We start from the raw sequence: 22,773 nt of genomic DNA on the forward strand, positions 1-22,773 counted from the left end.
CCACCACTACCTTTTCCGACAATTCTCTATATCATCCTGTAATTTGGTATCCTCAATGTTATCCGACTGCTTCAATGTTTTCATCACCAACATACGACAATGTTTCACCTAGGTAAATGTTTGGATCTAGGATACACACAAAAGCCATAAATGAATATAAGGATTTAAAATGGTTCGATCTAGATTGGCCTACATTCATGAGTGCCAACTAAAGGGACGACATTAAGGAGCTACCAACACCAAGTTGGTTATGGTTAACACTCGCACCTTTGCACAACCTATTTGCACCGTTTTGATCCCTATAAAACTATGTCTAACTACAATGGATATTGTATGTGTTGTTCTCGGTTTTGTATCTTATGTTTAAATACATAATCAAGTTTGTTTATTATTTGTGTTTTTGAAACCTATTGTGTGTTATCATATGAATCATGAAAAACTCTCCAATATCACTGGGAATACAACCGAGCTACAATAGTATCAGAGCACGATTTGACGGAGAAGGCAGTGACGGACATGATGATGAACAAATGAATAAAATCATTCCTGGTTTGGATTACGTACCTAAGCTAAATAAATGTTTATATTTTGGAACAATATAAATAGTCAAGAATTTATGTAACATCTTGGGGGATGTGTGTCTGAAGACGCGATGAATTCTTATAAAAATTATTTTTTTTTGTTAACAAGGAAGTACTGGAAAATATTATTTTGATGAATTGGATAGATAAACCACATATGAAAATGAAAAGGGTAAATTAGAAGCCTATTTTGTAGGCTACTAATGATCATATGTGCAAAAATATCCGAGAAGTTTATGATAATATTGAAATAAAAATCCGTGGTAAGAAGCCAACTACCATTGATTCAATGGAAATATGTGCTGCATTCATTGATATGTTGCAAATTTACAATCGTGTGATAAAATATAAGGACTCACTTAGAAAGGATGTCGTGAGACTTGTCAAGTTTTTCGTTAATGATCTCATCAAACAACCAATTGACAAAGAATATCTACCTGAATAACGAAATGTATTTTGAGACTTAACTCTTGTATCTCTACTTATTTATGGAGGAAAAGACTAATATAAAATTGGCTTCAAGAAATGATAAGTGACCCGATAATATGGGCCTAATCTAAGATACATCTATACAAGTTACTTAAATTTATTAGTTTGGCGTTACAGTCTTTAAATATATTGTGCTTAGGTTGTTTGACAATCTTGTGTATTAAGATACCTAGCTGATTAAGAGGTAGCCTCTAAAGTATTAAGCAGGTTTCTTAAACTTATGTGTCTTTTTAGTGAACCAAACACACTATATATATGACTGATTCAGATTTAGCCTCTTACTGAAATCATTAAGAGACAACTAAACAACCTTAAGGGGTTGTTTGGTTCATTTAGATCTAAATGAGTCAGATCTGAATAAGCATCTGTCCCATTCAACAACAACAGTAAGTCTGAATGATTCAGACCTAATTTTAACCATTCAGATGTTGTCTCTCTTTGAAACCAAACAATCTGAAGTTTGAATGAATCAGATGTAAACATCCGAATGTTTCCATTCATATGTAAACAAACAGCAATAGAAACTGAAAAACTAATATTAGTATATACAATTTTAATCAAATACAAATTCTCAACTAGCAAACCCTCGTTTTCTTCTAATATGTTGATACACAAAAGAAAGCAATAAGTAGCTTGATTAAGACCACTACTACAAAAAAAAGCTGTTTATTAGCGGACTTGTCTAGGCTCTCATTCATTGAGTCTTTGAAATGACCCAACAAGTTCACATTCTTTTCTCATATTCCAGCCATCTTTATTTTGAGAGAGGATGTATTTGCTCTCACTATATTTGTATGCATACAATATAAAAAAAATATAAGAGGTAAATGAATAATGAAATCTTAATATAAAAATACAAACTTTCGTTCTCGATTGAATGGACAAATAACTATGAACCTTTACTAAGACGATTCTTCTACTAGTTTCGACCTACACAAACATTAAAATTTATAACTTGATATGTTGGAGTAACACGTGAAATCACATTTTCACATTTTAATCGCAACCATCTTGTCTAAACAACGAGATTTGGTTGGTTTCCATATTGGTTTATATGAACCGGAATCTATCAGGAAAAATACAATTTGAATGGATTGAAATAGGTTATGTGTTTAATTGACAAATGAAATGAAATGAAATCCGTCAATACATTTCAGTTAGGTTTGTAAACCTGTCAAGGAATTGCAAATAAAACTAGGACAAATGACAATCAATCACCTTTAAGAGTATCTTTTTAAAATTTTTATTTTACTACGTCCTTGAAATAAAAGATGAAGACTTTTAATTTTAAACTTTGTAAACATACAACAATCACCCCAAAGTTCTCTTAATTCATAAAAAAAAGTACTATTATAAAATATCATTTTTTAAAGTATTTTCTTGTTATTTAGTTTAAGTTGGCAACCTCAAAACAACGGCGTCGAAACTAAGGAAATGTGACGTGGTGGGGACAAGACAAGTTGACACGTATAACTTTTTGTTTGTGAGAATCTTCAAAATTTGGATGTTACGATTTATACAAAAATGTGGCAAGTGTAATTAATATATTGTATTAAATTTTATTTTCTTTTAAGAAGCAAAATAACATATTTTGTTAGTGATGATGAACATGACAAAATACCGTGATTTCCAACAACCATATAGTGAACTCTTAAGAAAAAATGATTATAAGTTTTGTCTATGGATAATATTAGAATAAATATGAAAGGACTCCATAAAATAAATTAGTCTATAATTTAACGCATAATCATTTTTTTTAGCTTTCTTCCTGAAAAAAATCATTTGTACCCATAACTCAAGTTTAAGAATTCTAAAATATCTTAAAGATATTCATATTTTTATTTTTTGAGTGGTCTTTAACCCCCCTTTTTCGTCTCGTTTAAAATAGATTTGGATTCTGTATTTGGATCCGTGAGACAATTGAAGTGGCATTTCCTTGTTCTGGGATCCTTTATCTTGGTTTTAAATCATTGGGTTTAGACATTAGAATCCAAGGCTAGAACCGTTTTTTAAGGAAAATATCACTTATACTATAATATACATAGATAATATTTACTTATGTTCACGTTTGAACCTGAAACTCTCATTTAAATGGCAAGTGACTCTACTAAGTGGGCGGCTCTAGAATCGGCTACATGTCACCATATTAAGTGAATTTAACCTTTCATAGTTAAATAGGTTTAAAAAATTATCCCCTCTCTTCTTTACATCATACATATTTTTTAGTCAAAAACAATATGAAATCAGTTATTAAAGATGTTTATATTAATAACAAAATACATAAATTACAAACTTTAATATAAGTAGAAACATAATAATTTAGTTATACTCATTTGATATTACTATCACAAGATATGTCAGAAAATGTAAATGTTCTACATTTGAAATATTTATGCATTTTAGTCAAACCTATTTTTTTATTATATAGTTAAATACTTTTGTAAGGGGATCTATATTGGAGCTTCATCACCCATGTTATTGCAACAAAAACGTTTAAATACCACTACACTTAGGGTGTTTTTGATCATTTTGTGGTCTGACCGTTTTTTTCACAACGACGTTTTGGACAAACGGGTTGATCAATTGACCTATCGTCTCTCTCTCTCTATGTGTGTTTGTGTTTTTAATTAATTAAAACAAAAGTAATAATAACAAAGAGTTTCAATCACGGCGCATAAAATCGGAAAAAACCCTCATGCATACATTACATTGACGTAACATGAAAAATAAGTGTTTTTAGGCCCTTCACTATGGATTCTCTAATACTCAAACCCACAACACACCTAGGTGGCTAGGTGAATGGTGAGAGGCAAAACTATCAAAATAGTATAATACACATGATGTCTATACGTAACATTTTTCCCCCTCACGTTTCATCTGTCATAATACATAGCCTAATGGGTAACCCACATAAGGCACAAACTACATTAAACCTATTCTTTAATTACATAATAATTTTTACTACACACCCTAATTCCTAAATGTACATTCGTCGTTTTCGGTCTTTTTTTGTATTTGTATTTGTATTTGTATCAAAACCCGACCCGATTTGTAAACCAAATCTTTTATTAATATAAAATCTTGGATTTTTATGTTTCATAATCATCTCTTACTTTTTGGATTTGTTACTAGTTTGTATTATTAAACCTTTTTTTTTAAAAAAAAGCACATGCAAGTATTGATATAAAACAAGGAAAACAAGTTTGACTCCTTCCTTATATAAACAACCCCATCCCCTTCATTTCTTCTTGCTCGTTCATCTTCTTTCTCTCTCAAACTAAGAACACTATCTCTAACCTTCAAGGTTCATAATTATCTAACAACAACCTTCTTTAATTTTTGTTTTTATACTTACTAATTCATATCTTGTGGTACAACATATATATAATATGCACCCATTGTTTCCTTCGGCTTTCATCTTCTTAGGGAGGTGATATGCTACAAGGCAAGGCTTCATGGAGAACTCTTTGTAGTTCTTGATTATACTATTTTCCTTTAATGCTTTACTAGTCTTGTTTATATTGTAAGTAGTTTAGTTTTAATTCATGTTTAAAGAGTTTCATGATCTTGGGTATGAAGTCACTAGGCTCGGTTTTATCCCGAGATTAGACCCGAATCAAGACCGATCCAAGACCGAACTCTTGTTTACTAGCTTTTGTTTTAAATAGTTTTGTTTACTAGATTTGTTTAAAATAGTTAAATAAACATGTTTATGAAAGATTTGAACCTTGTAACTTCTAAAACCATTTTGATAGTTCTATGGTATTTGGGTATGTGGCAACCATCCTCGGTATCATTCCGAGTCAAGGACCGAACCAAAACCGAACTAAACCGAGTCCACTTGCCTAAGACACACAAGCGTGTTTTTGGCCATCGAAACTCATCTTTTCTTCAAAAATGTATTTTAAACTAATTTTAAGTATTTTATCAACTTACTTGGTGTGGCGGAATCCAACTTGATCTTATAACAAGCTTGGACCGGTGAAACCAAATACTCACTTAACGGACGTTAAGGTTCTTCATAATAGAACTATATACTTGGTTATGTCTTTCGATTTTATTGAGTTATCTCAAAACATTTTGGAAAGTTAACTTTGAGTTTAGTTAATTATCTAGACCCAAGTTAACAAATCCGAACACTCGATTAAAACCTTGTTTTGGTGTTCATATACCCAAAGGGTCTTGCATTAGTGCATTATAACCCACATAAGTTACTTAACATAGGTTGAGTAATAATTATGAATGAAATACCAAGACCCGGTTTCGAGTAAACTTACTTTTTAGAACATGTCTTTAATTTCCCAAATATTTACATTTTTAAACCATAAACTTCATTTATTTACTTTACTTGTCATACTTTACTTTAAACCATTCCAAGACTACCTACTAACTTAAGACCCATTCAATCTAGGTCTTGCTCGTTAACCCGATCTCCGATTATTCACGAATCAATCTTTCAAGTTACTTAGTTAACGTGAGTACATTTCATCCCCGTTTTCACTTTTATCTTTTGGGGGTAACATGCATACTTATTCAAACAAAAATGATTTATATTATACTCATTTCTCAAACCACAAACTTTAGGGTGTATGATGCTAGAATACTTGTTCTATTGTGTGTTATATGTCTCATATGTTTTACGTGCGCGAGTGTTTATTTTTATGTTGTTGTTGAGCCTCATTAAGTATGATCATACGCTCCCCTAACTACTTAGCCTTGTGCTAGTAGAATAGGGCCTCATTATCCAAGTATGTCGGTTGTTACCGATTAGAAAGGATCCTCATTTACATATGTTTTATATACCATGATGGATGCTTTTATTTATAGTTTCATATACGTTTGTGGATTTCGATCATATTATATATACTCAAAACTATGAAATTGCTCACCAACATACGTGTTGACAAATGTTATTTTATGCATTGTTACAGGTTTGATTATTACTTGAGTTGGAGTTCGAATGCGTCATTCTATTTGATACCGCTAGGTTATTAGAAGAATGAATAATATCTGTCTTTTATATTTTGATGTTTATTTGTATGAACAATATCTGTTACTTTGATGATTGAATGAAATTAATGAGTTGATTAAATATTGTCACTTTAATAGTGTCTTGTGTTCTTAGGTAATCCGTTTCACCCCGGCATGTTCCGTCGTCTTTGATCGGGGTGTTACACTAAATATGAATCCATTTTCATATTCATTTTAATTAGCCTACAATGACTTTGATAATTGCTTACGTATGAATATGTAATAATATAATTTAAGTCTTAAGATATATCTATTTCCTCCAATTCCACTTATTTAAAGGGGTGGTCAGAGACATATAACATTTGTAACTCACCATATCATTTCTTTTGATCATCCTCTTGAGTTTCTCTTCATCAAAACTTCCAACAAACACAGGTGGCCGCAATGCCGATATCAACAGCGATTAACCGTTCTGGTGCCGCTACAACTCAGGCTGTTTCTCCTGCTAATTCTGGCTCGATTCTAACAAGAGATCTTAATGTAAGCAATATAATTTTATTCATTAAAGTTAAAGTGCTTGTCATGCTCAATTTCAGTTACTGTTTGGTTTTTCCTATTTGTTTAGTATTCATATGTTTACTAACACATATTTTTCAGGAACTGTAAATGTTTTCTATTTGAAAACATTTTATTGCATTACTATGGTTTAATTTCTAATACTTTTCATCTTTGAACTTAACGCCATCCGAATATCTATTAAACCTCTCACGTGAAGGGCATTTTTGGCCATTTCTTACTTAATCAAATAAAGTAACAATTATATAATTTAACTCAATTCACACCCTTGCGTCTATGGATAAGCAATTTCGTTAAGAGTACCGAAACGGTATCAGTATCATACTGACCAATACTGAATTGATGTGATTAGTATATTATTCGGTTTATACTTTTACTCGTTTTTTGTATCGATATTTTTTTTGCCTCTCTCCAGATCGGCGTCACCCTCTTTAACGCCACCAGACACTCACCAAGTTGTTTTGATCATGTGAAGGTTCCTTCACCGCCTTCAAACCGTCGTCAGTCCCTCAAGCTTCTTCGTCACCCGTGTATTAAGTTTCTTCAGCTTTTTTGCTCAAATCGGGGGGGTGGGGTATTTACATATTTTTTTGAACTTTAGTTATTTATTACTATAAAAAAACAACGTATTTTTGTATAGAAGATCTAACAAACGTAGCGTTAATTGTTGAGGACAAAATAAATAGAAAATGAAAGCATAGTAAAGTGACACATAGGGTTGAATGTTTCAATTTAAAATTAACCGGGTTAAGATAACCAAACCACGTTAACGAAAACCAAACATAACTTCTGAAAGTAAGATATTTAAGCCGTTAATTAACATTAATTGACTATTTATACTCATGTCACTGATTAATTTTCTAAACTAAATTTTATGTTTACTTACTTCAAATATTTATATGTATAAATAAGGTCATTCTTACTTTGATGCGGTGGTAGATGATTAAAATGATTAAAGTATGAACAGAAGGTCATGAATTCAAACTTACACTGAAGTGAGAAAAAAATAGTCTTTTAAAAAATAAACTTGGGGAAGGGGGGGGGGGGGGGTTGCTTCTTGCTTTCATCATATAGTTTTAGCGGCATCAAGCGATGATAGGAGACTAGGCAAGTACGTGACATTCATTAGTTGGATTCTTAAACTTAACGGGTTTGGTCTCACTGCACAGTCGTGCCTTCGGACGAGTGTTCAGGTGCGTTGGCCTTAGACGAAGATATCTCCGGATCATAAAATGAGCGTATTTTTGATGTGATAAATTTAACCAATATTTTATTTAAAGATTCTTTAAACTAATAAGTAAATAATAAAAAATCAATTCAAAATAGTGTGTGCCAAATGTAGACTGACGACTGTCGAGCGTTAAACAGTCAAACCATCTTCCACCGAGCCGCCACTTCACAACACGTGTTTTTCATGCAACGGTATATTAAATATTTATTTAAAAATAATTAAAAGCTTGGTGGTGTTGTTTTATTATTTTATGTATAGCACCACATAATAGTTTTGTCTGATAATTCTGTGTTACTGTCATATAATTAAAATAAAACTTCCGACTCTATTTGTCCTAACAAAGAGGTATCCTGGATCCAAAACATCCAGATCGAGTATCAGGATATAAGTCACATGTATGAATAGAGACGGATAGAAGATATCGGGGTCATTCGAAGCCATAATTTTCTGTTTTTTAATTGTAAAATAAGTTATCATAAACGAGTGTAATCATAAGTTTTTCTTAAAAGTGATCCAGTTAAAAAAGCAACGAATACCAGGAATGAAATTCATTATTAGCGTAGCAGTAAATCCTCCTTTTTCAATAATATAGGTAGTGGGTTCGAACTAGAAGCCACCGGTGGGTAACTTGGTATGTCACAATTTTTTTTCCTCCATCAAATAATTAAAGATCGTTTTCTAGATTTAATTATTTATTGATTTTTAAGTAAAGTTTAATAGAGTTCAATTAATTTTCTCTTCTTGATTAACCCTTTTTCAATTATTTCTTGATTATATTTATGATTATTATGTTTATTTGTTAGTTAATCAAGTTAAAATATTATAAAAGTTCATTTTTTGTTTGCATTAATTATTTAGTTGCTATTATTCTTCCAAGTTACTAAAATAAATTGGTTGTAGCTCAAATGGTAGAGTATTTACTTTACAAGTGAGAGGTAGGAGGTTCAAACATCATTATCACCAATTTATATGGGAGATATGAGGGATGACCCTGGCTTGCCAGGGTTCGAGTCCTGATCTCACCCGGTTTTACCGGCTCCTCGCTGTCGTGCCGTTTGGCGGGCGTGGGGGTCGGGTTTTATCCGGTGAATCCCTCAACAGGTGGACCGCTAGGGGCTCCGTCCGTCCGGACTAGTGGCCGGCTCGGGCTACCTTTAGCCAATGGGGGCCGCGTATGGAGTACCCGGCGTTATTTAGTTGATCGTTCAAAAAAAAAAAAAAAAAAACTAAAAGAACATTTTTAAAAATGCATCTAAAGTACTACTAAGGATGCATTTTAATGCTATTTTATCATCAGTAGTTAAATTCTCTTACCTTACTTTTAATCCGACTAAAATTTTGCCCCTTGTAAATTACAATTAATGGATTCACGACTATGTTAATATCATTCTATGGTATTGTGTTTTTATTACCGACCTAAGGTATCCCAAAACTTATGCTGCTGGGTTATAAGAAACCCGAGTACCATAAAAAAAAACAAACCCGTAGGAAATTTTTCTAGGCTCCGCAAGTATGAATGAGATTAGTTATACAGTTTTTCACAACATAAGACGAGTATGTGTTAGCTGCATGATACCCGACCTTGCCATAATAACATATATACCCGTTTATTGGAACAATACTCGTATACATTTTTTATTTTGTTACTAGATTTTATAATAATACACTAATTCACCCATTTTCGCTTTTTATATTTCCAATTTTTTAAATAATATAAACAAGTTAAAATAGTAAAAAAATGTAATTCGATATTTCAACATTTACTGATAAAAATCTATTGGGTTGGTGTCTCATTAACATAGATTTTAACAAAGTTTCTTAAACACTCGAAGGTTTAGAGTCAGGGTTCGAGTTCCAAGGTGTTGAAAGTAAAAGAAACATGTTATTAAAAAAATTAAAAAAATTATTAATTACCATTTAGTTTCAAAGGCACCAGGGTCATAATGAGAGTTTTGACGAGTCCGCAAGTAGGTGACTTTAGTTAGTTGGATCCTTGAACTGAGCGAGTTTTATCTCACCGTACTGTTATGTCTTCGGGCAAGTGTTCACAAGCACTTGGCTTAGATGAGGGTTTTAACTAAATCGAAAGACGAGAATACCCGATATTATAAATTTAGCCAGTAATCAATTTAAAAAATTCGTGGTTCATTCAAAAGAAAAATAAAATATTAATAGTAACATAAGATACATTAATTTAAAAGATATCTATCTTCCAACTAATTATTTAAGTGAGTAGTACTAGTGAGTCAAAGACGTATGTCATTTGTAACCAACACAACACTCATTCCTATCATCATCTTCTCTACTCTATCTTAATCCAATCTCCAACAACTTCCGGCAACGCCGATGTCGATGTCATTAGCAATTAAACGCGCCGCCGCCGCCGCAACACGCGCCATCTCCTCCGCTAATTCCAGCTCAATTCTCACCAGAGACCTCCACGTAAGCAATAAGATAATATTGTAATATTATTTCACTCACTCAAACACTTACAGTACTCAGTTTCAGTTATTAAGTTTAATTTATTTAGCCTATATTTTTAATATTTATTTCGATCGCTAGTTTATTAGCGTTACAATTACTAATTAGGTTTTTGATGAAGAAATTAACTAATTAAGCTTTTCGACTGTCATTCGGTTTGAGTGTATGTATGTGGATTGATGCAATTGGATCTGCTAGGGTTACCTCTGAGTGTTATACTCAAAAGTATATAAAAATAATTAAAAATTTGTATATAAATTAATTAACAAATAATAAACGAGTCCAGCCCGAGCTTGAAAACGACTCACGAGCCGAGCTAGAGCACTAGAAAAAGAGCTGAAACGAGACGAGGCTCGAGCTCTTGAGTCGTTTTTTCTAATGCTCTAGCTTGGCTCGTGAGTCATTTTTTCAAGCTCGGGCTCGACTCGTTTATTATTTTATTAATTAATTCATATACTTTTTTTAATTGTTTTTATATGATTTGAATTAGATCTTCTTCGTTGAGTGTTATCTGAAATTGTATGAGTAATTGTTAACTCTGTTGCATAAAACTGTGACCTAATTTTTTAATTGTAAGTTGTTGTGGTTTCTGACATTTTGTAGAAGCATTGGCTCGTTTAAGGTACTGCACGTGAGCTCGAGCTGAGCTTAGAATCGTTAAGGTTTACTCAAAATATATACAAATAATTAAAAGATATGTAAATAAATTAATTAATAATTAATATTTGAGTCTAGCCAGAGCTTGAAGAACCTACTCACGAGCCAGGCTCAAGCATTAGAAAAAGAGCTCGAGCCTAGACTAGGTTCGAGCTTGTGATTCGTTTATTCTAATGCTCGAAGTTGGCTCATGAGTCAATTTATCAAGCTCGGGCTGGACTCATTTATTACTTCTTAATTTATAGACATTTTTTTATTATTTTATATATTGAGTATAACATTAACTAGTCTAAGTTCGGCCTGAGCTTGCGTGGAGTACCTTAAACAAGCCATAGCTCACTTCGAGCTTGGCTGTGTAGTATGAAATCACTACATAGAAGTCCAAAAAGGTTAAAACTTAAAATACGCTAGGCTCGCCGAGCCTAAACGATATTCCTATACAATGCCAGAGCTCATGCTCGATAACTAAACGGGCTTTATTTGAGGCTCGGGTTCAATAAGGCTTGTCTCGTTTCGAGCTTTTAGCGATCCAATCTCGAGTAGCTTACGAGCGGCTTGACTCATTTGCACCCCTAATCATACTCCATAACAAGTGTTGTAAATATATAAATATCGGTATCAGAATCATACATGTAAGAATAATTTTTATGGCTACAAAATTCTACTATATGACATGAATGTTCAGATTAACCAACTGAGTAACAGATTAACATTCACTGATCTTTCAACCCACCGACTGATCTTTCAACTGTTACAGGCTTCTTCAGGAAAAAAGAAGATTGTAGGTGTTTTCTACAAGGCACATGAGTATGCTAAGATGAACCCGAATTTTCTTGGTTGTGTAGAGAATGCATTGGGCATTCGCGACTGGTTGGAATCACAAGGCCATGAGTACATTGTCACTGATAACAAAGAGGGACCAGATTGCGGTAACTATACCAAATCCTCTGAAATTTATAACACATTTACACCCGCTTTTTAATTTTTATTATCATTTCTCTATGCAGAACTAGAAAAACATATTCCCGATGCGCATGTCATCATAACAACTCCATTCCACCCTGGTTACATCAATGCTGAAAGGATCAAAAAAGCAAAAAATTTGCAACTGTTGTTGACAGCTGGGATCGGTTCTGATCATGTTGACCTCCAAGCTGCTGCTGACGCAGGATTAACCGTTGCAGAGGTTACAGGAAGCAATGTTGTGTCGGTTGCAGAAGATGAACTTATGAGAATTCTCATTCTTGTTCGCAACTTCTTACCTGGATACCATCAGGTTATTACTGGAGATTGGAATGTTGCGGGTATTGCTTACAGAGCTTATGATCTTGAAGGCAAAACTGTTGGAACAGTTGGTTGTGGAAGAATTGGTAGACTTTTGCTTCAAAGATTGAAGCCATTCGGGTGCAATCTTTTGTACCATGATCGTATTAAGATGGACTCAGAATTGGAGAGTCAAATTGGTGCTAGTTATGAGGAAAATCTTGATATAATGCTCCCCAAATGTGACGTTGTTGTCATCAACACACCTTTAACAGAGAAAACCAGGTGAGTATTATACTATTATGTAATAGGGAAAATACTTTGGGTCATGGACTCATGGGTCAGAACGAGCTAGGGTCGGAACGGGCTGATACAAAGAGGGTTAATTTAACAAGCCAGTATACTTTTTATTTTTTCTCATAAAAGTCTTAACAATTTTTCAAACTTAAAAAATCAACATACTTTCTGGTTTTTATTTTTTCCTCTCGTAAAAGTCCTTTAACTATTGTTTACACATTAAAGCCCCCTTCACATGTTAAATTTGAAGAAAATTGTGACTGTTTTACTTATTAGTACTACGCGAGGAAAGAATTGAGATGAATCAATTTTTTAAGTTGGACACATGGCAAGGCAAAGTCCATTTCATGTTCGTCTTTGGTTTTCCAATTTTTAATTCCTTAATTTGATAATAACAATGATTTAAAAAAAACAATATAATAAAAATACATAAGCGTGAATGATGTAACTCAAAATTAAATGAAAAAACTGAAAACATATAAAATGATTTGTCTAAATTTAAAATCGTTAATAAGTCATACACAAATGATTATTATGTCTAATGTTTTCATGATTTCATCCAATCATAATCAAGATATATATATATATATATATATATATATATATATTTCAATTTTAACATGTTGTGGGACTTTATGATAAAAAACATCAAGTAAGTTGGTTTTTTTTGTGCAAAATATTGTTAAGGGTTTTTTTACGAGACAAAATAAACAGAAAGTATGCTTTTGCCCTATATAATATGATATCTTTATTTACTTTATTTATATAACGGGAGTCATGTGACAGAGGATTATTTGACAAAGAACGGATTGCTAAGTTGAAGAAAGGTGTTCTTATCGTTAACAATGCTCGTGGAGCCATTATGGATACACAAGCTGTTGCTGATGGCTGTGCTAGTGGACACATTGGAGGCAAGATTGAACTTTGAACATGATATTATTGTTTACTTTCTCTCGTTAGTTCAGTTAAAGTCAAAGTCAATTGGTTGTTTCTGAATGTCGATTTTCAGGTTATAGTGGAGATGTTTGGTATCCACAACCCGCTCCAAAGGATCATCCATGGCGGTACATGCCAAATCAGGCCATGACCCCTCACATTTCTGGAACCACCATTGATGCACAGGTAACGAGTCAACACGGGTTGTTTTAAAATAATATTATCATCTTAAGTTGGTTGAAACTGAAGATGTTATAATTTCCAAATGGATGTTCGTAGTTGCGATATGCGGCTGGAGTGAAAGAAATGTTGGAGAATTATTTCAAGGGTGAAGATTTCCCTGCGCAGCATTACATTGTGAAGGAGGGTGAGCTGGCAAGCCAGTACCGTTGAGCTGATCGGTTTCGGTAGTAGTAATGGTGGTTTTGAGTTTTGAATAAATGTTGAGCTGGAGCTATTAAATAAAGCTTTGGTCTTTATCACCTTGTAACAGTGAGGTGTGGTTATGGTTATGGTAAACTTAATGGCTATGGATTTGAATGGTTTTTCTTTAGTATGTAGACGAACTACAATGGCAATGAGTGGTTTTATGAACAGTTAGAAATTCGGACGGTTATGATGAGTTTGAGAATTGTGGCATAGTCGACTTTTAAACTGGAATCCGAGGATGGTGCGGGTAAGCGAGGGTATCCATGGCGTCCCATAGTTTCGAGTCATATAGGTTAGCAACAGAAATATTAATAGCATACGAACAATTATAACACTATTTAAACAAACCATAAGTAAAAACATAAAAAGGTCGATGTTATACATAAAAAATAACAAATATCCAGGACTGTTCAAAGGGTAAGACCCGACCCTTTACCTAATATTCTACTCGGACCCCTTATCCTTTTAGGAAGAAACGTGGACCCAAGATCCTACCATCTAAACAATAAAAGAGTCGGCTATAAATAAAAGTTTCAAGGGTCCAACCATTTATCCTTTAAGGCATTAATTACATCTCTTTACTAGTTGCATATCTCATATATGACTTTAATATATGAATCCTAGAATAATTATACTTTCATTTAATAACATAGTAAAGCCTAACTTTAAAAGTTTATCATCCATTTGAATTGATGCAAATAGTATTCACATTCACAAATTCATTTAGAGAACAATTCAAAGATTCTCATATATATGTTTCCAATCAGTAGCATGACCCTTTATTTTTATTTTTCTTAGTAGGTGGAAATTTTCGGATGAATCATATATGAAATACAAATCTCTCCAAAATTTTAGATTAATTGCGAATCTAATATCTATCTATCTAGAAACTAGTAAACAGGTCAAGGATTTAAAAAAGAGTCAGACCCTTGAAACCAGGTGAAATTTAAATACCTTTAACCGGCCCATATTATATATTCAAGTCTAATTAAGGGTTCTACGAGTCAAGTAACCGGTTTTAAGTGTCCTACACTTATCTTGCCCCTATCAATGTTAAATATGGATAAAATTAAATTAAATTCATGTTTCTAAAATTGAGAATGACATCATCACATCATGATCATAACTCACAACCGTTACTCTAATTTCCCTTGTCTACACAGCAGCTTTTACTCCACCGGCGACTTGTTAAACCTTGCCGGCATAGGCCGGCTAATTCACACCGTCTGACTTCAAATCTATTTATTTATGTATTTATTTATTTCACATCATTTCCTACTTACTTTCTTTCTTTCTTTCTTTCAGGTATATATGCCAATTTATTTTATATTAAGCAATGAGGTACATATTTGCATAAAATAATCACATACATTATTATTATTATTATTATTATTATTATTACATCTTCTGAATCCAGATAGGTATTTCAAATTTGGATTTACCCATATTGGACCTCTTTCCAACCAGTCATAAGCTTTTTACTCTACTTAATTCATTTGTTTCATGTAATATTCTTTGATTCTACACATTTAGTGTTTAAAATTTTAATTTGTTTCAGTTATACACAATGATGTCAGAAACTACTGTAATTAGAGATCACTTGTTGTCCAAATCAGAGAGTTCAAGTAATAATAATAATAATAATAATAATAATAATAATAATAATAATAATAATAATAATAATAATATCTTTACTAAACCATATATGCAAAACAATGCATCATCTGATCAACCGCCTTTGTGTCGAGATGAAGCGGTGGATCATGACATGAATGTAGTGATTTCTGAAGTGGAGTACATTGAGTCTGAGAAACTCGATGATCTAGAAGACGTTGATACCAGTCTAAAGGTATATCGGTTTCGGTTTGCTCTATTAATTAACTAGTAATCTTGAATTAGGGGCGAGTGTAAACGAGCTTGAGTCGAGCTCGAGCTCGGCTTGTTTAACTTACAAAGCGCTCGAGCTTGATTCGTTTCGAGCTCGAGTTTGCAAATCTACTAACGAGCTGAGCTCGCGCTTTAGAAACAGAGCTCGAAACCAGTCAAGTTCGAGCTCTATTTCTAAAGTTTGAGCTCGACTCGTTACTAGATTTGCAAACTCGAGCTCGGCTCGTTTATTATATTATTTATATGTATTTTTTTGACTATATATTCATGTATTACATAATATATATTATTTAGTTTTTTTATTTTATTTTTTTATATCATAATTATATAAATAATTATTGCTATTAAATAAATAAATGTAATCAACATATTAACAATTCTATATAAACTCTTAAGCTCGTGTAGGCTCATGAGCTGGCTTAAGCCCGCTGAGTGAAGCTTGGGCTCGGGATCGTTTATTAAACAAGCCTGTTTTTAGGCTTGAGCTCGCTTAAGCTCTGCTCTATTCGAGCTTTTAACGAGCCGATCTCAAGTAGCTCACGAGCGGCTTGTCCCATTTACACAGAAATTAGTGTTTAGCTGTTTATGATTAAATTCTGGTTTTATTTTCAGATGCTCATACCTGGATTAGAATCTAAAGATTGGGTTTTACTATGTGAAGCACTCAACAATGTGAGGCGGTGTTCGATTTACCACAATGAAGCATTGGAAGATATACTGTGAGCCTTATTAATTTTCATTTTAATAGTTTTCTTGCTATGATTCATATTATTATTTATTACTTCAAGATTTGGATGATCAGGGACACAATAATCTCACTTCTTGTGAAATCACTCAAGAATCCGAGAAGTGCGGTTTGTAAAACCGGAATCATGACTTGTGCCGACGTTTTCAAAGCGTTTGGTGACAAGATTATTCATTTCTTGGACCCTCTGGTAATTTATATAATGATTCCTAGTTTATTCGTTTTATGAAATAGTTTGAATCTTGATTACTTGATTATGTTCGGTTTCAGTTTACGCAACTTCTTCTGAAATCCTCACAAGACAAACGGTTTGTATGTGACGCTGCTGAAAAGGCATTGGAAGCTTTAACAACTTAGGTCTCTCCTGCTTTGTTGTTGCCAAAGTTGCAGCCGTTTCTTAAAAACCGCAATCCTCGGATAAGGGCAAAAGCGTCATTGTGCTTTTCTCGCAGCGTCCGACAACTGGTAATATTTTGCATTGTCATGTTTATTCTTTACGAAAAAGTCATTCAACATAATTTTGGCATATAAAAGTCACCGTAACTTAATTATGCTATCTTAAAGTCCCTATACTTGTCTAAAATGCGTGCTTTTGTAAAAAAAATATTGGAAATAATGACTCGTTATCCCTTAAATTCTTCAAAATAAGATTACAGGAACTTCTTTTTCAAAAAAAATTGAACCACTTTATCAAATTTTGACAAATTTAAGACGAAACATGTCGTTATTTTAAATATTTTTATACAAATACATGCATTATAGACAAGTGTGGGGTAATGTACAAAAATTGGGTTGAGTGTAGGGTAGGGGTGAGCAAAAAACCGAATTAACTGAACCGAAACCGAATTAACCTAAAAATCGCACCCAAGAAAACCGAACCGAAGCATTAACCGACGGTTAATTTGTTGTTTTTTTTGAAAAACAGAATTTTCGGTTTCGATTCGGTTATACATTTTTAAAAAACCGAAAAAAACCGAACCGAACTGATTGATAGTGATAAAGATTATCAAGATGATGAAGAATGGACTAAACTTTGAAGATAAATAAGATGATGAATGAAGATTGAGATTAAACTTATAATGTTTTTTAATTTAGCAACTTTGTATTCGTATAGTTCCGCGTAACACGTGCCTATTTTTGTTTTTTGAATTCAATATATATGTAGTACTCTAATACGTTCTTATACAAGCCTAAAATATGCATTTTCATTTTTTATTTTTTTTGCAATGTCTGCACAGAATTGAAAAAAAAAATCGAAAATAATCGAACCAGAAGACCGAAAACCGAAAAACCGGAAAACTGAACGGTTTGTATATTCAAATAACCGATTACTTCGGTTTCGGTTTCGCCTAATAACCGAACCGAAACGTGCTCAGCCCTAGTTGAGGGACTTTTTTTGTGTTATTTTGACATATGCATGGACTTTTATACGCTAAAATTGTGTTGGACTTTTTGTTGAAAAATGAGAAAGTATATCAGTTTATATCTATATTTTTATGTTCATCACTTGACAATAAAAATATTAAACCTTTCTTTCTTTATTTAACTTGATCAGGGTGTGGATGAAATCAAAGCATACGGGATTAACAAACTGATCCAAATAGCTGCAACCCAGTTGAGTGACCAGTTGCCCGAGTCACGTGAGGCTGCTCGTGCACTCCTCTTGGAGCTGCAAGCCGCGTACGAATAGTCCCATGTTTTGGCACCAAAACTGGACATGCCATCTGAAGAACCGCGAGTGCATTCTTGGGAGCAGTTTTGTGAATCAAATCTGTCGAAGTTAAGAGCACAAGCAGTCCTTCGTGTGACTAGTGTGGCTCGTGCAGGTTCGTAGAAATAGATACATGTACAATGGTTTTCGCATTACTTGAAAGGTTTGTCACTTTGTTGGTATGCATATTTTAAAATTGCTTGAACATAGAGTGGTGGTTAATAACAGTTTTGTTTGAAATCGTTGTCACTTGTTTATTTTAAAAGAAATTTCATTAAAAGTGTTTACATTTCCTTTTATATTTGACTTAGAGTAAACTGCGGTTTTCGTCCCTGTGATTTGTCCAAATATGCGGTTTTAGTTTAATAGTTTCAAATTTGCGATTTTCGTCCCCGTGGTTTCATTTCACTTTCAATTAAACCCGAATTCATTAACCTCGCTAAGTCTAGTCGTTAAACCCATCAGCGTGACCCTCACGTGAGAGACAGTTTTGTCCTTTTTCTCTCCAAATAAACCTCAGTTCTAATTCGTAAGCCCCTCATGCGAGAGGCTGGGGTGTATTTGGGAAAAAAATGACAAAACTGCCACTCACGTGAAGGGCACGATGACGGGTGTAATGACCAGACTTAACGGGATTAGTGAATTTGGGTTTAATTGCAAGTGAAATGAAAGCATGTGGACGAAAATCGCAAATTTGAAACTATTGGACTAAAACTGTAGATTTGGACAAACCACAGGGACGAAAACCGCAGTTCACTCTTTGTCATATTACAAATGTTCACTTTTAGAATTTATTAGCCAACTTCTAAGTTTACCCTTAAACACACACAACTAACTTTAATAAACAATATTTGATAGACCTAATTTCCAATGGCATTATTGTCATTTGGTAAGCAAAAAAAGTAATCATTCAATATGTTTGGAACTTTATGTTTTTCAAACCATGTCACTTTTAATGAGACGGAGAAAATATCTTGTTTCTTTCTGACACCTACACCTTGTTTTGAAGCTCAACAATGAGATCATTCAAAGTCTGCCACGATGAACCACCGTCTTCCACCGCCTTATTGGCGGCGTCACTAATCTCCTTCACCTTCTTCCTCATCTCCTTCGCTTCCACACCTTCCATCAACTCTTTCACCTTCTTCTGCAACCCTTCCCACTTCACAAAACCTTTCACACTCCTCCCGTCACACGTTTCCACCCTCACCGCAATCTTCAGTTCTTCCACCACAAACTTCGCGTTTAGTGGCTGCTCTGCAGCCAACGGCCATGCCAGAATTGGCACGGCCGCACATATACTCTCCAACACAGAGTTCCACCCACAATGACTCATAAAACCCTTCACTGACTCATGCTCTAATATCTCCCTCTGATCCACCCATTCTCGAACCACGATCCCCTTATCCTTCACTCTCTCCTTGAACCCATCATCCAACACCAAATCATTTTCGCTTCTTCTCATTACCCACAAGAAACTAACTTCAGATCTTTCGAGCCCGAGCTTGATCTCTTCTATTTGCTCTACAGATATATCGGCTTGTGACACGAATGCCACATATAAAACTGGACTCCCAAGTTCAAGTTTTTGGTCTAGCCAAACCATCCATGATGGTTTCGGGCCGGACAAATTTTCTTGTTTTCTCTGTCCTTGCCGGAGACAGAATGGACCAACAGACCATGATTTCGGGCTTAGTTTTGAGTTCCAGTACTCTGTGTACGCTGGTTCGAGCTCGAAAAAGCTGTTGGTAACCAATCCATAGCTGTTTGTGGTTGCATGCACCTTTGAAAGAATAGTAGAATATAAATTCATTGATAAGGGGAAAAGTGTATTGACAAATAATAAACTAAAAAATGTGAATATGCATGCATAGGTAACTCACTCAAAAGAATCTTCAATGAATTAATTATCATATTAATGTTTAAAAAAAAGAAACACCCAAACCAACACTACTCCCAAAAGGGGTGAATCTAGCATAGGTTGAGGTGTAGCCCGCACTAACCCTCAACTTTCTTGACGAAGTACATTTTTAATGCAAGAAAACATTTTTCTACTTCATTTTACGTATCGGCTATCAATTAATCAATTTTTTTAGTCTGCACGACCCCTCAACTTTTCTTCTAAATCAACCACCGACTCCAAACTACTCAATTTACTAATTCAGGGTAAGTACCGGGTGACGTACCCGAGTCCCAAGTACACACTCAAAAATTAACTAAAGTAATGTCACCTCAAGTTAACCAACACAATCCATCTACTCGGACCGACTATATATACTCGGTTTGAGGAGAGCCGGGGGCGGGGGGGGGGGGGGGGTTCTCAGGGTACTCGGGTACTCGGCTCCGCTACGCAGGCCAACCGAGTTAACGAGCCCGCCCACCTTATATTGGTTATAGGTTAATTTTTTTATGAATAGTTATGGAATTATATATGAATACAACGTAGTTACGTAGGGATGAAACTGAAACACTAAAAAAACTAGGATTAAATTATGTAGGTAATTAAATCTTTCATAAATAAATTATGTAGTTGCATTTGCATCTTCCAAAAGTAATTAAGATTAATTATTAAACATTAATTATTAGTTGCTAGTTATTAATTATGCAACAAAAATGTAATTGTGTGTTTATACTTTATAGCTGCAAAATTAATTCTTTGTTAAAATTAAAACTCTTTAGAGTTTCTATAAAATTAATTGCATAACTGCTCCTAGAAAATTTATTAAAAAAAAAGTTTTTATTCCTATTGTTTCAATTTGTTCCATACATTTTTCTTTTTGAACATGAACTTGTTCCCTACACGACATTCATAATTAACTGCGCCATTTATTCCTGTAGGAACAAATATCTATAGTTTCTGATTTAGCATATACCCCCCAATATATCATATCAAATATTTCAATCAATAATCAATTTTTCTTTCATGATTTTAATTGGACACAATAATTCATTGAAGAATTTTAGAAGAAAAGAAACTATTTTTTTTTATAAAAAAAAAACACCAGTGGATTTGTCGGAACATTTGCACCGCGGGTTCGTCGAACCATCCGTACACACGCCAATGGGCTAGCCGAAAATTTTGACTACATGGCCACCAGAAGAAGAAATTTGGCTAAGAGCATTCTCAGTTTATTCCTTATATTTGTGTGAGAGCGTTTTGTAAATTATATGGTATGTTTATGAGTAGTTGTGAGTGGAGTAGAGAGAAAATGTTATATGAGAAAGTTGAATTTGGGGTTTCACTGATCATACTGTATAATATTTTAATATTTTCTAAAAGTGGTTGTGAGTGAAAGAGAGAGAAAAAGATAACGATAAAGGTATAAAAATATTATTTAATTAAACATAAAGAAGAAAATATAATGATTTTTAGTATAATTATATGATATATATAGATATATGATAGGGAATAGGCTGGGAATGCTCTAACATTTTCACCTAAAAAGTATACGTAATAAGTCCTTAAGGTGCTCATGTGGCCGGCAATCCGCACAAACATTGCCATGTGGCCAAAATACTCGCATTTTAAAAGAGTTGCAAAGCGCGTGTTTTTTTAAAAGAGTTTTATCTTTATTTTAAAAAATTTCTCTTTTCTAAACTATTTATAAATGCCAAAAAAAAGGTCATACTATCAATATGCATGATTTTATTTTTTCAAAATAGAATGAAAAGTGAGCGAAAACAAGATTTATTTTATACGTCTCTAGATGATCTGCCATTTTAGGATCCGCGTTGTAAAACAACAAGTCACCTAGAAACAAAAAAAAGCAAAACACAACTACTTATTTAGTTTATACTAAAAAGTAAAAACAATATTTACTCTTCACTTTTCTAACTATTTTGAAATACATTCTTATACGTATATAGATGAACCAAAACATGTTGGTATAATAATAACCTGTTCCACAACCCATTGAGACAAAGGACTATTGATCCCATGTTCGGTAAATGCATCATCAAACTCGAGTCTAGTGGCAGTCACCCACGGGAATTCGGGCACAACGACATGATCATTATCAGCCTTTCCATCAAAGAGGCGCGGGTTTAAAGAAATGACTCGAGACATGGTAATGGCAAAGTTGCTCATCCCATAGTAAACGAGCCGCGGTATATTAAACACATTTGCGGACTCCAGAGTCCACCCAAAAAACCCGTCCGTGACCATAAACGTGACGGGGGGTTTAATATCCCGAATCGCTTGTTCAAAATGAAATTTCATGAATTTTGTGGAGGAGACAAAATTAAAAAAATGGGCTAAGGAGGGGAGTTTGTCTACACTTTCGACGCCCGAAGGGACACCCGGGATGTTATTAGGGAATGGGAGGGTGACAATTGAGGCGGGCGTGTCGGATAGGGAGGCGGACACGTATGGAAGGTTGGCGGGAGTGGTGAAGAGAGTGACGATGGCGTTAGGGCGACGAAGGATGAGGCGCGCTAGTTGGAGGATTGGAATGGTGTGGCCTTTGGCCATGAATGGAAACAAGATAACATGTAGAGGTTGTGAAGGTGTTAAGTCCAT

The 22,773-nt window shown here is 33.9% G+C and overlaps 2 protein-coding genes and 1 pseudogene across 3 annotated transcripts; 2 read left to right on the plus strand and 1 right to left on the minus strand.

Moving 5' to 3' along the window:
- Positions 1 to 10,115: 10,115 nt before the first annotated feature.
- LOC143560851 (formate dehydrogenase, mitochondrial-like) lies at positions 10,116 to 14,062 on the plus strand. The gene is made up of 6 exons (XM_077049057.1): positions 10,116 to 10,290; positions 11,744 to 11,915; positions 11,994 to 12,534; positions 13,333 to 13,457; positions 13,556 to 13,668; positions 13,762 to 14,062. Exons 1-6 carry the CDS (start codon positions 10,195 to 10,197, stop codon positions 13,873 to 13,875), a joined length of 1,161 nt encoding a protein of 386 aa, XP_076905172.1. The 5' UTR covers positions 10,116 to 10,194; the 3' UTR covers positions 13,876 to 14,062.
- A 1,416-nt stretch (positions 14,063 to 15,478) lies between these two features.
- Positions 15,479 to 17,158, plus strand: LOC143560837 (uncharacterized). Its single transcript, XM_077049047.1, has 4 exons — positions 15,479 to 15,760; positions 16,411 to 16,517; positions 16,601 to 16,733; positions 16,814 to 17,158. The coding sequence occupies exons 1-4, from the start codon at positions 15,479 to 15,481 to the stop codon at positions 16,898 to 16,900; spliced, it is 609 nt and encodes a 202-aa protein (XP_076905162.1). The 3' UTR covers positions 16,901 to 17,158.
- A 2,087-nt stretch (positions 17,159 to 19,245) lies between these two features.
- LOC143560838 (UDP-glycosyltransferase 90A1 pseudogene) lies at positions 19,246 to 22,773 on the minus strand (annotated as a pseudogene). The gene is made up of 2 exons (XR_013140193.1): positions 22,153 to 22,773; positions 19,246 to 20,037 (listed from the first exon to the last, which is right to left on the minus strand). The product of XR_013140193.1 is annotated as a UDP-glycosyltransferase 90A1 pseudogene (transcript).

The sequence above is a fragment of the Bidens hawaiensis genome, unplaced genomic scaffold, assembly GCF_021521415.1.
Source record: "Bidens hawaiensis isolate Kalapana, Puna unplaced genomic scaffold, B.hawaiensis_p1.1 tig00020455_1, whole genome shotgun sequence".
In the NCBI taxonomy this organism is placed as follows: domain Eukaryota; kingdom Viridiplantae; phylum Streptophyta; class Magnoliopsida; order Asterales; family Asteraceae; genus Bidens; species Bidens hawaiensis.